Here is a 24,155-nt window from a genome sequence, read left to right on the forward strand (position 1 = left end):
TCAATAATAATTAATTAATCATTAATTTTAAAAACCTATTTAAATAAAAATAAAAAAATTGATTGAATATAATAAAAAAAACTTATTTAAAATTTCTGAAAAATTTAAATATATTTTTTAAACATAATCAATTCAGAACATAACACCAGTGTTCTGCTAGTAACTAACATATAGTTGAAAAATAAAACCTCACAATTCAAGGCGAAAAATGGCTCTGGCCAATAAAGTGAAAGCTAAAAACCTAGGGCCTAGCAATTGGTGGACGTCCTCACCTTACCGTTGAATCAAGGCCTTACTAGCTAGCAATGCCAAAAATCAGAGACAGTCTTTACCTTTGGAATGCACAAAGAGTTACAGAAACACAACAATACGTCAAGGGACTTGTACAAAACCATCATACAAGGGAGAGATGCATTATAAATTGAACACTCGCCTCCATAATCCTAATGGAAGATATAAATATGTTGTTGAGTACAACAACATCAACTTCACATTATTACAATTTAAGGCGAACCCCAACATTAAGTGGGTGGGGAAAAAAAGCAGCAGGGATTCCGATCTACATCTACTAACACTCCAAGCAAATTCACTCCCAGTCTAAAGATTCTCTACTTGTAATGAACCATGCAATAACTTCTTTTGCTTCAAACTGTGGGTCTGCCATAGCTACAGATCCAACTAGGTTCCACAGACGGTATTTTTAACAAGCTCACAATGATACAAAACAAGTATAAACCCTATCATGCCATCATTTAAATAAAACCATGTAACAACCATCTTGTTTACACAAGAAAACAATGCTGATTCCAAGCAGCCAAAAAGCCTTCGGGTATAACACAGACACCGGAAAGGCTCGTATGCTGTTCAGTAAATCACCCACCTCCTACTTGTAGATTTCAGTTTGCACACCTCAGTCTGACCAAGCTCACAAAAGGAAAACCCAATAAAATGCTGAGCATTCACCAAACATCTAATTCCCACCTAGACATCTAATTCCCACCTAGACATCTCTTCATTGGCCTCCATCATTGGGGGGTCAATTTCCACACTCGAACACAAGCATCCTCACCAGAGCTCACCACACTGTATTCATCCGTAAAGGCTAATCCATAAACTCCACCTAAGTGAGCTCCTTTTATGGTCATACGGCTAGATGCTGGCTTGTCAACCTCGTAAATTATTACACAGGTGTCCAGTGATCCAGTAGCAACCATACTGCTATTTGGAGACCAAGCAAGACAGTTTATACGAGCAGTGTGGTACAACATGTTTTTAAGCTTTACCTGCAGCAGAATATTTGTTAAAAACAAGTTAACAAATTTACATGTTCTTAAGCTCCAACATGTCATACGGAGCATTTCATCAGTATGACTACATTTCATAGTCTGGCATTAAAGAAAATCACATGACAATGTATAAGATCATTGCAATGGGCTAGAAAACAGAATTACCAAAACAAAGAGAAAATGGACTAGAATCACATAATGAAACATCTAATTTCCATGGTTACATGTAAGTTCCACTGCTGCTAGGTTTGATAAGAAACCCAATGGTGCAAAATTTTCCACAAAACAAGAAACTCTATGAATGTCTGAAAATGAGATATTGCATGCCTGGGCCAAAGTTTATCCTAAACCAACGACCATCACGATCTTTTCCCCATGTAAATAAACTGTATGAGATGGTCATCATAAGGTTTATTTAACAAATGCATATGCAACATATTGACTCAACAATCAGTGCTGCCCTTCAATCTGCTTAATTTATTGAAAAGAAAGGACAGAAAAAGGCAAAGCAGATAGCCTGAAACACATATAAGACCATAGCATAATATAAAATGGTCTTCATCAATGCAATATAAGAGAGAAACTAACTAAATTTAAACAATGCGGTAAACTGTACTCATGTCTCTCCACTTTTAGGATTGTATAAGCATAAATATGCAAGGATGAAGAAACAGAGAGAGACAAAGGCAACTGGCAACTGATTGTACATTTGCCAATTTACCACACAAATTATATGACATTCAAATGCTAAATGAACAAAGAAAGAAGAAAAATCTGTGGTGCTAATGAAAATACCTCTCGAGAGACACGATCCCAGACTATAGCTTCTCGATTTGCATCACCAGAGGCAAACAACGAAAAATCTGGTGAGTAGCGTATGACTGTAAGAGCACCTCGATGTTTCTCAAGTACCGCCTCTTCCTTGAGGGTATCACCTGTGATACAATATATACGCAATTTACCATCCTGCCCACCAATTATAGCTTCACTTCCATCAGGTGCAACTGCTGATGCTGTCACAGCAAAACCAAGGTTTAGGGTTGACACCACTTTTGTACCTCGGAGCATGACAACTCCTGAGTCAGTTGTGATTAAAGCAAGTTCAGGGGAGAGAAGGGCAAGGCTCAAGTCCTTTGGTTGACTGCCAATATCAACTGAATCTGCATCCCCACACTGATCCCCACGTAGAGAAATTCTCCATATCTGGAATAGGAATACCATTAAAAGACATAACTTACTTTTTTTTTTTTTTAAATGAAAAACTATCTTTTTAATTTCAAAGACAAGCATCTATTTAATATATCAAAAAACATGATTTTCTATTTCTACTAGTTTTTTTATTTTTTTCCCAAATATTTCTTCTCCAATATTTTTCTAAACACAAGTGTAAATAGTTCATAATATGTGAAGAATTGACTAAAAATAAATATCTATACACAAATTTAATTGATTATGATGGATAAAATATCATATAATTAAATTATATTTTTAAATAATTATCCATTTATAAAAATATATGACTAAATTATAATTATTTTTAGTAATTGAGAGAAAATATAATTATGATGGATAATTGTCATTTGGGATAAATGTGTATTTAAATGATAATAAAGATAATTTTATTTTTTTATGAAAATAATTGTTAATATGGTCAACGGTATTTTTGTCTTTTTATTACCTATTCCTTTCTTACTCCAATCTTATTTCTACCAACCAAACACTGTAATAAGTCATAATAGCAATTTCTGCTCTATTCCATTCACAATACCAAACAAAGTAATAACTATTCTATTCTATTCCCACAGAATAGCAATTTTATTCCATTCATGCATATTCCGCGAACCAAACGTGCTGTAAAAACAAAACATAAGAAATAGTAGAACTTACATATCCAATAGAAAAAGATAATTATGACGTATGAAGATATAATAAACTACATAAAGGTCTAATTTAACCTCAAACTCAACAAGAATCAAGATGAACATGTTCATAGTCACGAGGGAAGAGAAAAAAGACTGCAAAAATCAAATAATCATTAGAAGCTAAAGGTGCTCATTGTTTTAGATACTAAAATTCTGTTAAGTAAAAAAATCTACTCTACACCTTAGAGCACCATATATTTAAAATAAAATATAATTGAAAGTAGAATGTGTGAATATTGAATCATTCATACATTGAAATAAATCATCATGCAAGAATGTTACAGAAACTGGAATTTTTTGCGGTAAAAAAATTATTTCCTTTATTCCACCTTTAAATTTGTCTTTTTGCTCCTCAAAGGTTCTGTTATGAAAATGTTATTGTTTTAGCATAAGTTAATATGTTTTACCCAAATAATTATTGCTTAAACGCTCCACGTTAATTTTAAACCATGATCTTCACATCATGAATGGATTAGTATGCTTTGAATCTTAATAATTTTTCTAACACACTCATGTCATATATATTGGACACTTCAATAGAGAATATTAACATGAGGATGTGACCTTTTACATATGTTATTCACGTCAGACATGTACCCATGCTGAAAACAGACATACTACTTGAAAAAAAAATTGAAAAACATAAATCAATGGCACAAAAGAATAAAAGCATGTTCTCATCCTCCTCCAATAAAAAAAAAAAAAAAGTGAGAGTGAGAAGAAAAATGAAAATCAACAAATTAATCTTAATGACATTGTTTCAATAGGCTAAACAAAGAGATGGGTAGTCACCTTATTGTCAAATCCAGAAGTAACAATCTCTTCGTCAGCAGCAGCAAAACATTTGATTTGAGAATTCTCTTTCCTCTGTAATTTACCACTATATCCCACACCTTGAATCCATTTAACTATTAGGCCATCATAACTACTAGACAGTATACATTTTGGGTCACTCTTTAGGACAGCTAATGAAGTGACATTCTTCATGTGTCCAGATAATTGCAATGGGGCCTTTTCGAGATTACTAGCAGAGAATATACTAATTGTACCACCTAGAGAGACAGTGACAAGATGATCATTCTGCCAAAGACATCCAACAAGCATGTCATCTACTCCACCTGAGCCAGAACATGTCAATTTTTTCTTCAACTTCCCATTTCCATCCTCAGAGATCTCCCATACTTTTGCTGTCTTGTCAGCAGACACTGTCAGCACCTGGAAAAAAAATTACTAATTAATCTTAAAAGCATATTTGAATGTTGTAAGACATCATAAGTATGCTGAGTAGAAAGAGCGCAGTAAGCTACAAAAAGGAAGCACGTCATGAAAGAAAACTATAACTTATGTAACTACAGATACACACTAAAATACATGCACAAAATGACAGAAAATGAAGGGGAGGGGGGTTTGGAAGCTTTCAATTGCTTTTGTTCTATAGGGTGATACTAGGGAAAATGCATGAATAGTAATCTAATTGCTCTACAAAATCTAAGTAGTGAACAAAAGATACAAGCTTGGTGTCATTAACAAAAATCAAGATGCAATATACCAGAATACCCAGTCATGAAAGACCAATCTAATGACAGACAAATCATTCTGCATTGTACAATATTGGCAGCGAAAGCTCTACACTCTATTGTAATTGATCAGTTCCATAGAGGTCAATATAAATTCTTTTTCAAAGCAGATACAAAGTGCATCAAGGAAAAATAGTAAGAGCTGCAATTTTTTTTACTCAGATGCTTAAAACATAAAGAAAAAGAAGAATTCAAACACATTTAAGGGATATCAACTTGATAAGACTCTATTGAATTCAGTGCATATTTGTTCTTTCCTATGTTTTACAGCAACCTTTGACAAGAACCCAAATCTCATACAGCAATAATAAAACGATTTATTCATATTTTCACTGTGCTTAAGTCTATTTTGGTGATATAGGTGCATATAACATCTACAATGGAATTCAACTGTCAAGCATAAAAGTCCTCACATGCTTACCTGTGTACCATCAGGACTCCAGCTAACAGCATAAATGCTGCCTTTGTGAGCATCTTCAGATGACAATTCTCCAATCTTCTCCCCACTTTTTCCATCAAATATGATACCCTTTTTATCAGAGCTAACTGTGATGAATTTGGTTCCATCGGGAGAAAATCTTACACAATTTACAAAATTGGAGTGATCTCTGCAAATAAAAAATTGAAACATTTCAGTTTATGCATTTATAGGTGAAATGAAGAATACACCAAAGTTCAGACAATCATAAACTCCAAACATTGGAGAGACAGATGAGTTTTACATATTTTTCTTTAAACATGGGGCAAAAGATGTGTAAGTGTGTGTGTGTGTGTGTGTGTGTGTGTGTTAGAGAGAGAGAGAGAGAATAAAAATAGGTTAATTTGCATAAGAATTAAAAAAGCCATACAGTTAATTCTAAAACATGGCTCCATGTTTCCTTTTCTTTCTTTCTTTTTTTTTTAGTGAAATCTATTTTAAACCATGAGTGATTGAGCAGAATCAATTGAAGTTGTTTTAAAATGGTTATTGCATTCTTGTTTGCCTGACCAAAACTTGTTTTTAGTTACCAACAAATTGTAGCTGCAATATGAAGAGATAGTTCTCATCAGGACCCAATCTTGCCAACTTGCCAGATACCATGTTTCCTAAAAGGATACCAACTTCACTCAACAGTCATCCTCTTTTTTTCAATCATGTATGCAAAGGAAAATAACAGATTTTCATTTAAAATAATGTGTGCACATAAAGAAAAGAATACCCAAAATTCTCGTGCCACCATAGCCATGCTTTGGTCAATCAACTATTAACAAAATTGTCATTAAGACAGGGAGGGTTGCCTAGGCCTAACTCCAATCAGACCGAGGGAGGCAAAAGTTAAAAAGAAACAACAAAACCCTTATGATTAACACATACAATAATAAGGAAAATTTATGTACATATCAGTTGAGATAGCCTAAAGTATTAGAGTGATTGGCATAAATTGCACAAAGATTTTCTCCTAGAGAAATGCACATGGAGACCCCCTAGGAGGAGGTTGTGGCTCATTTGCAAGTATTTGGCTACAGTAAATTATCATTTTGGCTAAAGATTGCAATGTGTAAAAACACTAATCAACAAAGTTTCTTTTCAATTCTGTACCCCCTAAAAAAAACTCCCTTTATGATTCCATCCATTATCAGAAGTATGTGAAAGAGACCTTTTCAGACCCAAAACGTCAAGGAAACAGCTTCTTTCTTTATAACAAACCTGTGAGATAGCTTGAATCTAAAGGGTGGGCCTTCATAAAAATTCACCAAAAAGTCCTCTCCACATGTTACAATACGAAATGGTCTAGTTGGCTTGAAGGAACAACTTAGAACTCGTCTTGAATGACCATCAAATTCGCCCACATTAGTGCCTGAATCCCACCTATGCAAGATAATGTTCATCAGCTATATAACAATAACAGCATGAGAATGTGGGCTAGATAAAGAACACCATTACAAAATCTTTTTGCATGGAAAGTAAAAGTTTCAATCTCTTCCCCTGTAATCTATCATAAATCAAAGGTCAAGGAATTATGACCTCAGTGTCCATGCATCTCTAACATTAAAATTCAAAATCCCTTGTTACTCTCACTTTTAAATGATGTGTCAAGTAAGGTGACCATATTTTCACATATGTTCAAATTTCTTGAAAGCGAGTAGGCATATGGACCAGCATGCAGGTAAATGTGACTGATTTGTTAACGAAGCAAATGTGTGAATGGAAATAGGGTCATCTGTAAGGTAATTATGCAAGCACCAAGTCCTACATATACTCTAGCAATTGGGGATTTATATTTGCTACATTATTAGAGTATAGATCCAACAAACTCTCATTAAAACTAAATCACATGCTGCCACGTCATTACTAATTGAACTTAAAACTTTGAGAGTATGCCAAAACAAATCCTATCTTTCCTAATTAAACTTGTAAGTATTTATTTCTAAGCAATCTTAGGGTAGCACATTTTGTTCATCGACAGTGTCTAAAATCAAAAATCTTATCCTCAAATTGAATCTATATACTGATAGAGTATCAAATATAAATCCAAACAATTGGAATACGAAATGGGTTTGATAGATATAGTATTCAGAGTCTAGACCATATAAAAGGAAAAACAACAAGAAAAGAAAACTCACATAAAAGCGCGAACAAGAGACTTCCCTTTGCCATCACCAGAGGCGACAATCCGCATCCCATCAGGAGACCATTGGAGATCATCGATCCGACCCGACAAAACCTTGAACTCTTTCTTCAGCACGTGCTCATTGTGGGTCCCCCAGATCCTGACAGTGCCCGACACGTCAGCCGATGCGATCCACTCCCCGTTGGGCGAGAACCGCGCCACGGTGGCCGGGTACGCATGCTCCCCGTAAATAGCGACGTTGAGTGGATTGTTAAGGTCGAGAATGATGACGGATCGCCCGTTGGTGTAAAGAACCCTGTTGGACTTGGGGTCGCCCGAGATGAGGATCCCACGGCCCCGCTCGGTTGATGGGACGCAAGCGTAGGTCTCAGCGAGCTCTGGCATTGGGTTTCTAACTTTTTATTTGATAATTTGATTGGGAAAAGGAAATGGAGGAGCTGAGAAGGGATTGTGGTGAAAGGGAAAGTAGAGAGTGTGGGGTCTGGGGATCAGAGGCAGGGGAAGAGTGAGGGGTTTTTGAATAGTAAATGGTTTTATATTCGTGGGGTGGGAGTGCAGGGCACGAAGTAGAAATGATGTGATCGATTTGGGGGGGATGAATGTTTTAGCTATAGCTTTTGGGACTGTTGGCTTGGCCAAAACTGTAATACGTCATGATCAACTAGATAAAACGCAGAAACAATATTCAACACTTGGTTTACAGTGGGTATAGCCGTGACCATCATCACCAACAGTGGATTATTATCATGATTTAAATTTTTTGGCAGTGGATTGTTCGTGGTTATAAACGTTTAACCTTCTGCCTGGATTTAAAAAAGATTAAAATTTGGGTCGATTCTATATTAATAATTGAATTCAATGTCTACCAAGCCAACCTAACAATTAATTTTGCTCTTCCTGTGTTTCTTTCTTCTCATTTGCAGACATTTCAACAAGGTGAAAAGTGCTCAACTTCCCTCCTAGTATAAGTTCTGAAGGAGGAGAAGGGCTTCCAAACACCATATTCAAGCACATTTATATTTCTTCTTAGTTTCTTTAGTTTTCAGCACTTTCAATCCTGTAAATTGTAATTTCTTATCTTTGTTGTAGTTATCGAATAGGTGAGAAACTGAGAATTCTTAGGATATTTGTTGTAGATATCCAAGTTTGTATCCAAAATTTGTCTCTACAGAATTGGTGGGACGAATTGAGAAGTTATGAGTCCAGGAAGAAGAACTCAAGCTTGGGAAGATGATTGACCTTCAGAAGGTGAAGTGTTTGAAATGGATAACCACAGGTCTTGACTCAAGCCATGCTTACGACGGCTTTCCAAGAAGCTTTGCTCAGTATCATTGGTAAGGTATGTAATTCCATTAACTTGTCAGAAGGTGAGGAAGAAAAGCGGTACATATGTTTCTAGAAATGTCAGATTCGTTCGTTTTAGAAATGAGGCTGTACAGTGTCTTATATACATAGGGTAAAGATAAGCAAGAGAGAGAAAAGAATTAGCTAACTAATTAATACATTTAATGGTATCTAATTAACTTTTAAATTCCTATTAGTGTAATGTGAGTTTCACCTATACAACGGAGAAAGGTTGGCTACTTATTTAAACGGTGCGTTTTGAGCACCAAGTGTCCAGCTTCTATTTTGTTCTTCCATTTTGGGTTTCTGACTCTGTTCTTCAGGCATAATGTTTTCTTCTTTGCTATATGTTTGGACTTTATTAATTTTGGACTTATTTCTTCAATTCCTTTTGATACTCTCCCTCAAGAAAAGGTGTGAATGTTTTAAATGGTGAAATGCCTCATACTTTGATATGGTGATAAATAAAATTGGTCGGATGCGAATTGAGACATAATAAAGAACTTTGGGAACCAAAAAGATAAGATAAAATTTTTAAAATAAAATAATATTTTATTAATAAAATAATATTAAAATATTAATATTTAGTCGGATGTTGAAATCAATCATGAAGAAGAATCATACGGTTGATCCAAGTGGGGGAGAAGATGTCAAGCCTGACTCTATAAAATATTTGTCATGACATACATGTGATGGATAGCATGTTTGCATGCTAAGAAAGTTTCGAAGAATTTATAAAAGTCGATATTGTATTTAGAAGTACAACAAAGTTTATTTAAGCCTCGAACTAAATCAAATAGAGATTTTATGGTGAAATTAAAAATTTTAAAATCCCAGAATGACTTAGAATGGTGATTCGGGATTCGAGAATCAATTTGGAGTCAAATCGAAAATTTCACTATCTAGGGACAAAACGGTAATTTTACCACTCGAGGACAAAATGGAAATTTTTTTTAAAGATTTTGATTATATTTGACTTATTGGAGTATGATTTGAGGTTGAGAAGTGAAAAAATGGTGATCCTGGTATTTTTCGGAGTATAGAGGTAAAATGGTAATTTTGCCACCCCATGGGCAAAATTGTAATTTTTCACCACCAGAACACTTGTCCAGCACATGGATTTTATCCAATTTTATCATGGATAATTAAAGGAATTTATATGGTGGAGAGAGAAAGCTTAATAATTAAGAAATAAAAATGGACCAATGAAATGGTGACACATGACATATTTATAACCATTAAATATTTAGCTTTAAAATTACACAAAATCAGCCCATTTCTCATTCATATGGCCGGCCAAAAAACAACAAAGGAGGAAAGGAAAAAAACAAGAATCCTAGGTGGAAAAATTAAAAAAAAAAGTGTGGGATTTCAAGGGATTAAGCTAATAAAGGTAAAATTTCTTGATTTTGACTTGTGATTTACACTACCCATGCTTTTTTTTTTCATTTTTCATGGTTAGATTTCATGTTTTCATGGTGAATTCATGGCTGGTTGGAATGGGTATGGAGAGAGAATGAAGTTGGATTGATTTGATTCTAAGTTATGTTAGTGTTTTTAGTTAGTTTATCATGTGTAGAAACAAACCAACAAGAAAAATTCATTTTCTCCCATTACCCATCATTGGCCGAATTTTCTAGGGAGGATATTTCATGATATTTTAGTGATATTTGATGTTTGGTGAGGCTAGAAATTAAATAGGAAATTTTGGTGTGAAAATTCAAAGTTTTGCTTAACGTATAAACATGTGTGATTATTGATCCGGGACTGATAAATTGAATCTCATTCACAGTCACTGAGGTAATTTAGGTATAATTAGAGTGTAAAAAGTGAGAAGAATTAATTCGGAGTTAAATTGGAGATCTAGCTGATTAGGCCGAGTATAGTGTGACTTAGGTCGAATATCACATTTAAGTGATTAATCGGACATTTTGCATCCCATCGAATGCATTCATTTAGATTTAGAGAGCCTGAAATAGTTTATGATAAATTGATATAATTTATTGACATTCGTTTCATGTATGATGTATAGGTGGTGAGCCATCTAACAAGGGTAAAGGATTGTGCTTGAAGACTGAGAATAGAAGTATATCGAACTCCAGTACTGTGAGTAACCTTACCATCATTTTTATTATCTAAAGTATGTTTTTATTCGGTTTTGGTGAAATTTTATAAAAAAGAGTTTAAATGGTAAATCTTTGTGTTTTACAAACAAAATGTATTTACATGAAAAGATTTTATAAATTGTCTTGAAACAAAATAACAATTTTGAAAATAGAGTAATTGGAGACCACCGGTATGTTGTAAATTTATGATTGGAATTTGATGGCTTATGTTATATTGTTATTGTGTTGGCATGACTAGTTGGATTGTGTTTTATGAATTGTATGGATTTTCTTATTTTACCCTTGCAGGTTGGGTAGTAAAATATTAGCCCTGTCATGCTATCAAAATTTTATTGTATGGTGGGTTTAGTTTGCTGCAATAGGCTGATTCTGTGGACCAGCCTATTAGAGGGGCACGAAATCTAGATATTTATATATTTTACCTCAATTGGAGAGGTGAGTAAGGTAACTCCCGAGGTATGACTTTAGAGTTCACTTCACGCTAAACCACCACGTGATGGGGAACTAGGCCAACGCCAAGGAACGACTATATTTTCAAAATGAAAACATGTTTTATGTGTACATAACTTTTCAATAGCCTTGGCGGACTCGGTTTGGGATAGCCCTCGACCAAGGTATCCCTGATAATTGAGTATGATAATGGTTTCTGGCACGAGCCAAGCTTTTAAGATACTCATAAGCTATATTAATGTTTTTAAATGAAATGAATATTTGTGTTCTGAAAAACATATTTGGATGAAATGTTGTACTAGTCTCCTGTTACTCGCCTTTAGATATTTTAAATGATATTTGTTTACTCACTAAGATTTTATAATCTCACCACCCTCATTTTCACCCATTTCAAGCATCAGGATAGTCGGTAAATAGCTCATTTCATCGAGGACTACAATTAGATTAGCATCCTCAAAATATGTAGGTTCAATTCTTTTGACACTTTTAGTCGTTCGTGGGCCCACGTGTCACTGCAAATTTAATTTTATACTTTAGTTATATATATTACAATATATATGAATTATTTTGCTTTTTCACTGTAAAAAATTATTTACGCAGTATTCTAAAAATATTGTTTTATGAAAAAAATTGAATATTTTATTCTATATCTTTATTATATTCAAATAGTTATAATTTCATTTTAAATGAAAGTTTTAGACGTTTAAATTTATTTTTTATTATGAATTATATGTTTTATACTCACTTACTACATTTTTAGCGGATTTCAAAACTTTTGAGGAAAAATGACCAAAATGCTCCTGTGAGATAGAAATCATTTTTTTTTATTGATTTCAGTTGGAAATAGCTTAAATTCTTTTAGAACATAATATTTGGTAACGGTTGCTCACCAGGGAAAAGAGAAACTGATATTAAAGTATTGTGGGGTTCCGATTGACAATCTGGGTAATGAGTGTCGATCAGGACAACGCGACGATTGTCACAGGCTCGATGGGAGTTCTAGGTCGTGACAATTAGATTGGTGTCAGAGCTTTTGGTTTTAAAGATCAAAGCTTTTGGTTTTAAAGATCAAAGCCTTTGGTTTTAAAGATCAAAGTACAAAGCTTTTTGTTTTAAAGTTGTTTTAAAAAAAGCTACAATGTCAGTGTGGCCCCGAGTTAAGATAAGTTAGGTTTGATAGAATAGAATACGTGCATTGCCAAATAGAATTTGGAGTTGTTTAGACTCGTTCTGTTTCTTCTTATAGTTCTTATGGGAGTTATAGGAACTCTTGTTCTCAATAATCCACTTCCTTGTTAATGTCATGCAAAGGTCATAAGTAGGGCTATTGTTCGGGTTTAAGATGTCACCCGTGACACGAGTCAGTGTTGGAGAGATCTTAAAACGAATGCTCCTAATGAAAGATTAATGAAATGATATATCCCTCCGATTAAGGATGGAGAAAATTTGGAGTTGGTCTAATAAGCCGTGATAATTTATTCATTTGGTAGAGTTATAATTGAACTCATGGTTGTTAATTAGAAAAAGATTTGGGGACTATGGATTGTATTAGGGTTAATATAAAGGAGCACGTGTGATAATGGTAATAAGGAGATTGATAACGCAACATCGACGTGAATTCGAGGACGAATTCTATTTAAGTGGGAGAGATTGAAATGCCCCATACTTTGATATGGTGATAAATAAAGTTGGTCGGATACGAATTGAGGCATAATAAGGAACTTTGGGAACCAAAGAGACAAGATAAAATTTTTAGAATAAAATAATATTTTATTAATGAAATAATATTAAATTATTAATATTTAGCCGGATGTCGAAATCAGTCATGAAGAAGGATCATATGATTGATCCAAGTGGGGGAGAAGATGTCAAGCCTGACTTTGTAAAATATTTGTCATGACATACATGTGATGGATAGCATGTTTGTATGCTAGGAAAGTCTCGAAGAATTTACAAAAGTCGATATTGTACCTAGAGGTACAACAAAGTTGATTTAAGCCTCGAACTAGATCAAATAGAGATTTTAAGGTGAAATTGAAAATTTTAAAATCCTAGAATGACTTAGAATGGTGATTCGAGGTTCAAGGATTAATTTGGAGTCAAACCGAAAATTTCACTATCTAGGGGCAAAATGGTAATTTTGTCACTCGAGGACAAAATGAAAATTTTTTTTAAAAGATTTTGATTATATTTGACTTATTGGAGTATGATTTGAGGTTGAGAAGTGAAAAAATGGTGATCCCGATATTTTTTGGAATATAGGGATAAAATTATAATTTTGTCACCCTAGGGGCAAAATTATAATTTTCTACCACTATAACACTTGTCCAGCGCATGAATTTTACCCAATTTTATCATGGATAATTGAAGGAATTTATATGGTGGAGAGAGAAAGCTTAATAGTTAAGAAATAAAAATGGACCAATGAAATGGTGACACATGGCATATTTATAACCATTAAATATTTAGCTTTAAAATTTACACAAAATTAGTCCATTTCTCATTCATATGGCCGGCCAAAAAAGAAAAAAGGAGGAAAGGAAAAAAACAAGAATCCTAGGTAGGAAAATTGAAGAATAAGTGTGGGATTTCAAGGGATTAAGCTAATAAAGGTAAAATTTCTTGATTTTGACTTGTGATTTACACTACCCATGCTTTCTTTTTCATTTTTCATGGTTAGATTTCATGTTTTCATGGTGAATTCATGGCTGGTTGGAATGGGTATGGAGAGAGAATGAAGTTGGATTGATTTGATTCTAAGTTATGTTAGTGTTTTTAGTTAGTTTATCATGTCTAGAAACAAACCAACAAGAAAAATTCATTCTCTCCCATTACCCATCATTGGCCGAATTTTCTAGGGAGGATATTGTAGCTGAAATTTATGATATTTCATGATATTTTGGTGATATTTGATGTTTGGTGAGGCTAGAAATTAAATGGAAAATTTTGATGTGAAAATTCAAATTTTTGCTTAACGAATAGACATGTGCGATTATTGACCCGAGACTGATAAATTGAATCTCATTCACAGTCACTGAGGTAATTTAGGTATAATTGGAGTATAGAAAGTGAGAAGAATTGATTTGGAGTTAAATTGGAGATTTTAGCCGATTAGGCCGAGTATAGTGTGGCTTAGGTCGAATATCACATTTAAGTGATTAATCGGACATTTTGCATCCCATCGCATGCATTCATTTAGATTTAGAGAGCCTGAAATAGTTTATGATAAATTGATACAATTTATTAAAATTCGTGTCACGTATGATGTATAGGTGGTGAGCCCTCTAACAAGAGTAAAGAGATTGTGCCCGAAGATCGGGAATAGGATTATATCGAACTCCTAGTATTGTGAGTAACCTTACCATCATTTTTATTATCTAAAGTATGTTTTTATTCGATTTTGGTGAAATTTTATGAAAAGGAGTTTAAATGGTAAATCTTTGTGTTTTACAAACAAAATGTATTTACATGAAAGGATTTTATAAATTGTCTTTGTCACGACCTGGAACTCCCCATCGGGCCCGTGACAACCGTCGCGAAGCCTTTATAGACATTCTTCATCCCGAATGCCAATCGAAACCTCGCAAGGCTCTCGTATCAACTTTCGCACTTTCCTGGTGAGCAATAGTTATCAAATATCGTAATTCGAAGGATTACGAGTCATTTCCAAATCAGAACATAACATATTGTTTTCTTGCTCACAAGGGCGTTTTAGTAATTTTTCGTTGAAAATCTCAAAACTTGCTAAAAATGTAGTAGGTAAGCAGAAAATATATATTTAGTGATTTAAAAACAAATTAAGTATCTAAAATGTTCATTTGAAGTGAAAATTTGACCATTTGAATATAATAAAAATATTCAATAAAATAAACTATTTTCTTGTAAAATAATTTTTATAAAGTTATCGGTACATAATTCTTATAGTGTAAAAGTTAATTATATTCATATATACTATAAAGCAAATAACCAAAGCATAAAATTACTTTTACAGCGACACGTGAGCCCACATCTAACCAAAATGTATCGGAAGCTGAAAACCTACGACTTTTGCCAATTCAAGTCCAAATGAAGGTCCTTGTCAAAGTCGGCTAACTATGGAATTTTTCGAGCCTAAAATGTGAGGAAATGAGGGTGGTGAGATTATAAAATCCCAATGAGTAAACAGGCACCATCTAAACTATCTAAAGGCGAGTAAATGGAAACAAATTAAAATAAGTCATCATATTGTAATTACATTACCTTTCAACTCATTTCACCCAAATAAATAAATAAGCTTATGATTTCCTGAAAAGCTTGGCTCGTACCAAAAATCATTTTCATACTCAGTTATCAAGGATACCTTGATCGAGGGTTATCCCAACCCAGTTCGTCAAGGCTGTTAAATGTCTTTACATCCGAAATTTTAGCCATGCCTTGGCGTTGGCTGAGTCTCACTCTCACGCGGTGGTCCACGTGAAGTGCTCTCAAATCTTTACCTTATGAGATACTTCATCCAACATCTCCCCCCGGAGGTAAATATATAATTGAGTTACCGTGCCCCTCAAATAGGCAGTCCACGGAAACCCCCACCATTGCAGTGACTATGGATTATTTTATCTACCACCTGATTTATAAAATTTTTTTTTGCATGACATGATAATTTATCGCAACCTAGCCTCTCAAGGCTGAATACACAGTACAAATAATTCTAACACCAAAATCAATTTAGCCATTCATGCTCATATATTGTCATAAGCCATTCAATTTAAAACCATAAATTTACAATACAAGCAGGCAGTCTCCAATTACTCTATTTTCAAAACTAGTATTCAATTTTCCAAAAAATTTATAAAATCATTTTATAAAATCACAATTTCTCCTAAAACATAGCAATTTACCATTTAAACCCATTTTTCATAAAATCACACAATTGTATAAAACTACTTTAGATAATTAAGACGATAAAAAGTTTACTCACAGTTCTAGGAGTCGATGTACTCCTAATCTCAGTCTTCAAGCACAATCTCTGTACTTTTACCAGTGTAATTTACTCACCACATATCCACAATGTACAATACATAATTCACCACATCAATGCTTGACCATTATAAAATCAATTCAGGCTCGGTGTATATGCATGATATGATATGCAACTTATTCGACTACCGCTTAAATACGGTGCTGACCTAATTCAGCCTATTACCTGATTAAATGACAATTGTGTCTAATTTGGCTCCAAATTGCTCCATTTCGTTTCTAATATTTCAATTCACTAAATACAATTCCAATAATTTAAAATTCAACCTAACAACCCTCACAATTCCTCTTGAAACTTTCGGCCATTGTGGTGCACTATCACTAAACATTTTCCCATTCCATTTTCTCACCATAAATCATCATTTCATCAATCTTTCAACCAATTCACTTGATCATAAAATCAATTCATTACTTCTACACTTCACATAGGGTTCAACCATTGAAGGTTCATGGGGAAAATGGATTCTTTTCTTGTTGTTTTGTTTCTAAACATGCTTAACTAGCTAAAAACACCAACATAACTTAGAATCAAATCAATCTAACATCATTCTCTCTCCATACCCATTTTGACCAACCATGAATTCACCATGAAAGTATGTTTTTCAACCATGGAAATTAAGGGAAAATGCATGGGTAAGGTAAATCACTAGCAAAATCAAAAAAATTTTACCTAGGCTTGATTAAATCCTTGAATTCCAACACTTTCTCTTTGATTTTTCCCACCTAGGGTTTGTTCTTCCTTGGTTTCTCTTCTCTTCTGGTTTGGCTGATCACTATGGGAGAAATGAGCTGATTTTTATGCCTTTTTATAAAGAAATAACAAAATAATAAAAGCATGACACATGGTATTTTCCTATTGGTTCAAATTTTAAATATTTGACTTTTAATTCTTTAATTCTCCACCACACATTTCTCATATTTATCCACTTCCATGATGAATAAAATTCCTTGGTCTTGACAAGTGTCGAGGGTGAAAATTTACCGATTTACCCTTGGTGTGGTAAAATTACCATTTCACCCCTATACTCCAAATTATACCGAAATTAAAATTTTTCACTTCCAAACCTCAAATCATACTCCAATAAATCAAATGGGGCCAAAAAAATCTTTTCTAAAATTTTCTTTTTGTTCCCAAGTGGCAAATGACCATTTTGCCCCTAGATAGTGAAAATTTCGGTTTGACTCCAAATTGATCCTCGAACTCCAAATCACCATTTTAAATCATTCATGGACTGTGAAACTCTTAATTTCACCTTAAAATTCCTATTTGAACTAGTTCGAGGCTTAATCGACTTAATGGTACCATTAGGGGCAATATCATCTTTTAACGATTCTTCGAACTTCCTCAATATGCAAACATTCTATTGAGCATGTCAATGACGTCATAATTATTTTATAGAACAGGGTTTGACAATCTTGAAACGAAATAACAATTTTGAAAATAGAGTAATTAGAGACTATCGGTATATTGTAAATTTATGATTAGAAATTGATGGCTTATGTTATGTTGTTATTGTGTTGGCATGACTGGCTGGGTTGTGTTTTATGAATTGTATGGATTGTCTTATTTTACCCTTGTAGGCTGGGTAGTAAAATATTAGCCCTGTCATGCTATCAAAATTTTATTGTATGGTGGATTTAGCTTGCTGCAGTAGGCGGATTCTGTAGATCAGCCTATTAGAGGGGCATGGAATCTAGATATTTATATATTTTACCTTGGTTGGAGAGGCGAGTAGGGTAACTCCCAAGGTATGACTTTAGAGTTCACTTCACGCTAAACCACCACGTGAGGGGGAACTCGATCAACGCCAAGGAACGGCTATATTTTCAAAATGAAAACATGTTTTATACATACATAACTTTTTAATAGCCTTGGCGGACTCGATTTGGGATAGCCCTCGGCCAAGGTATCCCTGATAACTGAGTATGATAATGGTTTCTGGCACGAGCCAAGCTTTTAAGATACTCATAAGCCATATTAATGTTTTTAAATGAAATGAATATTTGTGTTCTGAAAAACATATTTGGATGAAATATTTTACTAGTCTCCTGTTACTCGCCTTTAGATATTTTAAATGATATTTGTTTACTCACTGGGATTTTATAATCTTACCACCCTCATTTCCACCCATTTCAGGCATCAGGATAGTCGGTAAATAGCTCATTTCATCGAGGACTACAATTGGATTGGCATCCTTAAAATATGTAGGTTTAATTCTTTTGACACTTTTAGTCGTTCGTGGGCCCACGTGTCACTGCAAATTTAATTTTATACTTTGGTTATCTATATTATAATATATATGAATTATTTTGCTTTTTCGCTATAAAAAATTATTTACGCAGTGTTCTAAAAATATTGTTTTATGAAAAAAATTAAATATTTTATTCTATATCTTTATTATATTCAAATAGTTATAATTTCATTTTAAATGAAAGTTTTAGATGTTTAAATTTATTTTTGATTATGAATTATGTGTTTTATACTCGCTTACTACATTTTTAAAGGATTTCGAAACTTTTGAGGAAAAATGATCAAAATGCCCCTGTGAGACAAAAATCATTTTTTTATTGATTTCAGTTGGAAATAGCTTAAATTCTTTAGAACATGATACTTGATAACGGTTGCTCACCGGGAAAAAGAGAAACTGATTTAAAGCTTTGTGGGGTTCCGATTGACAATTTGGGTGATGAGTGTCGATCAGGACAACGCGACGGTTGTCACGGGCTCGATGGGAGTTCCGGGTCGTGACAAATGGTCATCTTGCTTAGTAGCTTATGAATTGTTTCAATTGTAAAGTCTTGGTGAAGATATCGGCTACTTGCAAATTTGTGGAGATATAGAATGGCTCGATTCTACTACCAACACTTTCTCACGAATGAAGGGACAATTCATTTTAATGCGCTTTGTTTTCTTATGAAACACTAGATTCTTCTTGATATGGATTACAAATTAACTCTCTGAATAGAGATTTATCGCATCAACATGATTAACCCCAAAATCTGTCAATAAGTGTTGTATCCGTATTATCTTGTAGCATGTAAATGCCATTGAACGATACTCAACTTTAGCTAAACTTCGAGCTACTACAACTTGCTTCTTTGATTTCCAACTCAACAAGGAATCTCTAATACATATACTATGTCTAGTAACTGATCTTCAAGTGTGAGAGCATTGTCGTAACGTGTGGGTTCGAGAACCTGTTCGCTAGATGTGGAAAACTAAGGAGTCATCATCGATTTTTTTTGTCTAGGTGCGATTGGCCATCTATTAAATTTGTTATATTCGATGGAGTCCTAAATTGATTTTAGGTCCGTTTAAAGAACAATAAACTGGTCTGATAATTTTTAGAGTTGGGTTCAGGAATATAGTTACATGCGGGGAAGGATTAGCACCCCTGTGACACTCGTTCCACGAACGGTACCATTTAATCATATGTTATCGTATTATAGCCTAAATTCTTAAATTTATTTCATTGTGTTTCCTTAATTATCATTTATTTGTTTTATTAAATCGGGTTACAACTTATTATTGCATTGTGCAAATGATGCAATCGTGAAATGCATGGCATAAAATCTAGATAGTGCCAAACGAAAACCTTTTATTGAAGATATTTCTCAAATTGTCCATCATACTAGTGGGATTCGAGGATATTCTCTCACCTACGAAAATATCCGAAAAACTTACCTTTGCAAGCTTAACGAGTAAATCTCATCATCGGGATAGTTGTTCGTGTTTGAAAATAATATTTTTCATGAATGTAGAACCTAATATGAGTAGAAGCCTTTTATCAAGGATATTCTCTAAACCCTCCCATAGTACTGGTGGGACTCGAAGATATTTTTTCACCTAGGAAATTTTTCGAAAGAATTCGCCTTTGCAAGCTTCCTCGGAAAGTCCCATCATCGGGGCTTATATTCGTGTACAAAATATGTCTACATGCCTTGACATTTAACGATGTGGTGATAATGTGTAATGTGACTAAATAATTTCAATATTCGTTCTTAACTTTTCTGTCACTCTTTTGTTATTTCTTTAAAAATTATTTATCTTTATTTATATATATATGTATCATGAATAAATATTTTATTTTTATCTAATTTTATTTTATTGCATATTTTTACATATTTAATTATTTATCTATTTTGCTATGTATATTTTCCTTAGCTATTTCTTTAATCAAATATTTTATTTTAGAATTATTATTATTTATGCATATATTTCTTATAATTCAATTTTTTATTTTTTTAAATTACCTAACCTATTTTCTTTTTGTCTAATTATTTTTTTCTTTTCTCATAAATCTATTTTTTATGATTATATTTATTTGCTTTTTATATTTTAATTATATTCATTATTATTATGAATTTACTATCTTTGAATTTTGATTTTTATTAATTATTCATCATCATAAATTTCATTATTTTATATAATTCTATTTTCTTTTAAAACCTCATATATATATATATATATATTTTATCCATTCCTTTTTGTATTTATTATTATTACTATTGTATTTATTGTTATCATTACTTCCTTATTTCTTTTGTTTTTATATTTTTACTAGTTAGTAATTAAGTATATGTAATTTTCATTTATTTAGGATTAGAAGTATTGAAATTCAAAATTACGACCCTCCCATCGTACTGGTGAGATCTTAATCAAAATCCCTAACTTAAGAAAATTCATTCAAAATTGTGACTTCTTACGTTCCAAATAAATATCCCATCATCGGTATTAATCCTAAGTATTTATATTTTATTATTATTTCTCTACCTTTTCATTTTTTTGAATTTAAATATTTATCTTTTTTCTATAAATATTTTATTTTTACCTAAATCTATTTTTTGTTTAACCAAATACTTTATTTATTACAATTATTATTTATATATCTTTTCTACCTAATATGCTTTCTTTGTAACTAAATTTCCTTTTTTATTAATAAAATTTATTATTTTTTTATTTTTTTATTTTTACAACTAATATTATATATATATTTTTTCACCTAGCCCATATTTAGTTACTCATGATACTTCATATGATTCACAATTCTATTTAGTAATATATAATATGTATGTATATATATTTATATATTAAGAAAATGATAAAAACTATTGCATAATTAATAAACAAAGAAAATAATAATAATGCAAACCAGACAAAATCAAGCCCAAAAGTAAATCAAATCAACATCAAAAGAGAGATCCATTACTTAGCACGCCGAAACAAGCCAAAAGTTTAGTTTGTTTCCAGATGGGTCTTGGGGCTTGGTCTGGCTTCAAGAGTCAACGTTGGTCTGGTCCAACTCCAAGTGTCTAGACCCCCAAAACGCACCATTTGGTGCAGAGAAGAAATGCTCCATATTACCTCTAGAAATGACGTCGTTCCTTCTCTTCACTGTCCAACTATCGCTGCTAAAATGGTGTTGTTTTAAAGTACCTAACCCTAGGTATATAACCTCGTTTTCCCCTCTTCTTTCCCCAATTCTCTTTTTCACTTTCTCTCTCTAACTGATTTCCTTTCCCTTCTCTCTAAACTTAAATCTTTTCTTCCCTTTCTTGTCTGAAGCCTGACCACAGCTTTCTATTTCTCCTACCACTCCCTCTCAACCACCAATCTAACCTTAAAAACCACCAACTTTTAAACCCTAAACTCTCCAAACTAAAAAAGAAAAAAGAAAAAAAAATCAAAAACCCAACTTATTGTGATTTTCCTATTTTCGTTTTTTTTTCTACTTTTCTAAAACTTCTTTTGCATCTAGCTTCGATTGTGGTTAGGATATTTGGCTACTAATAAAGGGATTCTAGGGTTTTTAGTTGCTAGGTTTTGTCAAAAATAGGATTTTTTTCGTTGTTTGGTTTTTCTAGTTGCTGTGTTTCTAGGGTTCATGCTTTCTAAGGTCTTTTTTTTTTTTTAGAAGTTGCCCTCTTGGGTGCTAGAAGGTGCCACTTATGCTCTCCAGCACCATGAGTGTTGACTCCATATGTTTTTTATGATAACAAAACATTCCTCATTCATTAATGTCTAACTTTACTATTTAAGTGTGCAGGATTTAAATTAATATCCTTAACAAAGCTGTTTGTTAAAAGCAAGTCAAAGACCTTGATAAGTTTAATGAAAAGTTAATTAGTTAATAGGGAAAGAGCAAATAATGAACAAAAACAAAACCTTAGTAACTGATTATCAAGGGATCTTAATCAGTTAAGGCATAGTTGTGTGATAAGTTAAAGCAAAACAGAAATATGCTAATCTATTAAGAGGTCTGGTTAATCTGTTAGAGCACAAGGTCCTAGTATCTTCAAGCGCTGAAAACAAGTTTGAAAATGTTGTTGACTGTTGAAGGGAGCCAAAATGGAGAAGTTCAAAATTTAAAGATCTTTTAGCCAATTAAAGCTGATTTTAATCAGCAATGGCTGCAAGAAGTAAAGCCTCAATCAATTAAGGGAAATGCTGATCAATTTGAGGAAAACTGCTGTGTAGAGAAGTGAAAACAGAAAGTTTATAATTAGTTAGAGTCTGTCATAACCAGTTAAAGAAAGTCTGCTGAAGAAAAGAAGTATGAAGACAGAGGACTCTTAATTAGTTAGAGCCTTTTGTAATCAGTTAAAGCAGAGAATAAAGCAGCAGGACAGTGCAAAGCAGAGAAACTGTAATCTGTTAGAGTTGCCTGTAGTCGATTAGCTGAAGTTTGTTTGCCTTTTTTATTTTAAACACTAGAAGACAAAAAAAAAAGCTAGGAGTGCATTAGAGTTGTTTCCAACGGCTAGAAACTGTCTCCAACAGAAAAATCTAACTCTCCGAGTATAAAAGAAAGCTCCAACGGTCAAAGAAAGTAGATTTGATAAGAAAAGAGTTACTTTGAGCAAAAGGCAAAATATTTGTCACCAAAGACACTTGTTTTTTATTCCAAATCTAGAAAAAGTGTTTGAGCTTGATTGTAATCTGTCCAAACTTATAAAAGTACTTAGCTGTACTTCTTTTTCTTGAAAAATTAAAGTGTGGGAAACACTCCAAACTTGTTGTAAGGGATTAGAGCTTGGGTTAGAAGCTTACTATGGCATTCCCACCGGGGGACCCACTCGAAGGTATTGTTCTATCTGGGTTGCCAAGGTGTGCCCCTCTGCAGCAGTCCGGCACGACCTCTACGATCCCTCCGATCGAACCCGAGACCTTTTGTTTCCCTCGAAGGGAACGCCTTTAACCATTCTAGCTGCAGTGGGTCCCCCGGTGGGAATGCCACACTTACCTTGTAAAAGCTTGGTGGAAGCTGTTAATTCCACTAGATTAGTGAAGTTGGGTTGAGAATCATTGATTGGGAGATCAAAGTAGTAGATGTAGATCAAAGGGACTAAACTACTGTAAATACTCTTGCATTGTCCACTTTTCTTTACCCTTCTTTACTTGGTATCTTGTAAATTTAACAAGTTTTAGTCCTTCCCTTTATCTAGTTGATTAAGTGCTCTTCAAGCTCTAAAGGGCTTAGCAAAAAATTTTAGTGCTATTCACCCCCCTCTATCACTCAAATGGGATCAATAAGTGGTATCAAACCTATACCTTCAAATTTAAGGCTTAACATCTCTAGGGAAGATCCACATGGCTTTGTAAAAGTTAGTTGTTGCTGAGGGTCAATTCATAAATAGGCTTCTTCTATTTAATGGATCAAATTATGCATATTGGAGCACTATGATGTCCATATACATTATAACCCTTGACTATGAAATGTGGAATGTTATTACGGAAAGACCTTATATTCCCACTTCACCTAGTTTTATCACTGGTGAGAAAATGCCTAGGCTAGAGCTGAGTGTACTAAGGTTGAAGTCA

The 24,155-nt window shown here is 33.4% G+C and overlaps 1 protein-coding gene across 1 annotated transcript; it reads right to left on the reverse strand.

Annotated features, from left to right (window-relative positions):
* Nucleotides 1-306: 306 nt before the first annotated feature.
* On the reverse strand, nt 307-8,001 carry LOC18604282 (actin-interacting protein 1-2). Its single transcript, XM_018118262.2, has 6 exons — nt 7,390-8,001; nt 6,473-6,634; nt 5,207-5,393; nt 4,001-4,423; nt 2,082-2,489; nt 307-1,283 (listed from the first exon to the last, which is right to left on the reverse strand). Exons 1-6 carry the CDS (start codon nt 7,779-7,781, stop codon nt 1,026-1,028), a joined length of 1,830 nt encoding a protein of 609 aa, XP_017973751.2. The 5' UTR covers nt 7,782-8,001; the 3' UTR covers nt 307-1,025.
* Between the last annotated feature and the right edge of the window lie 16,154 nt (nt 8,002-24,155).

Source organism: Theobroma cacao, chromosome 3, assembly GCF_053813885.1.
Source record: "Theobroma cacao isolate CCN51 chromosome 3, ASM5381388v1, whole genome shotgun sequence".
NCBI lineage: Eukaryota > Viridiplantae > Streptophyta > Magnoliopsida > Malvales > Malvaceae > Theobroma > Theobroma cacao.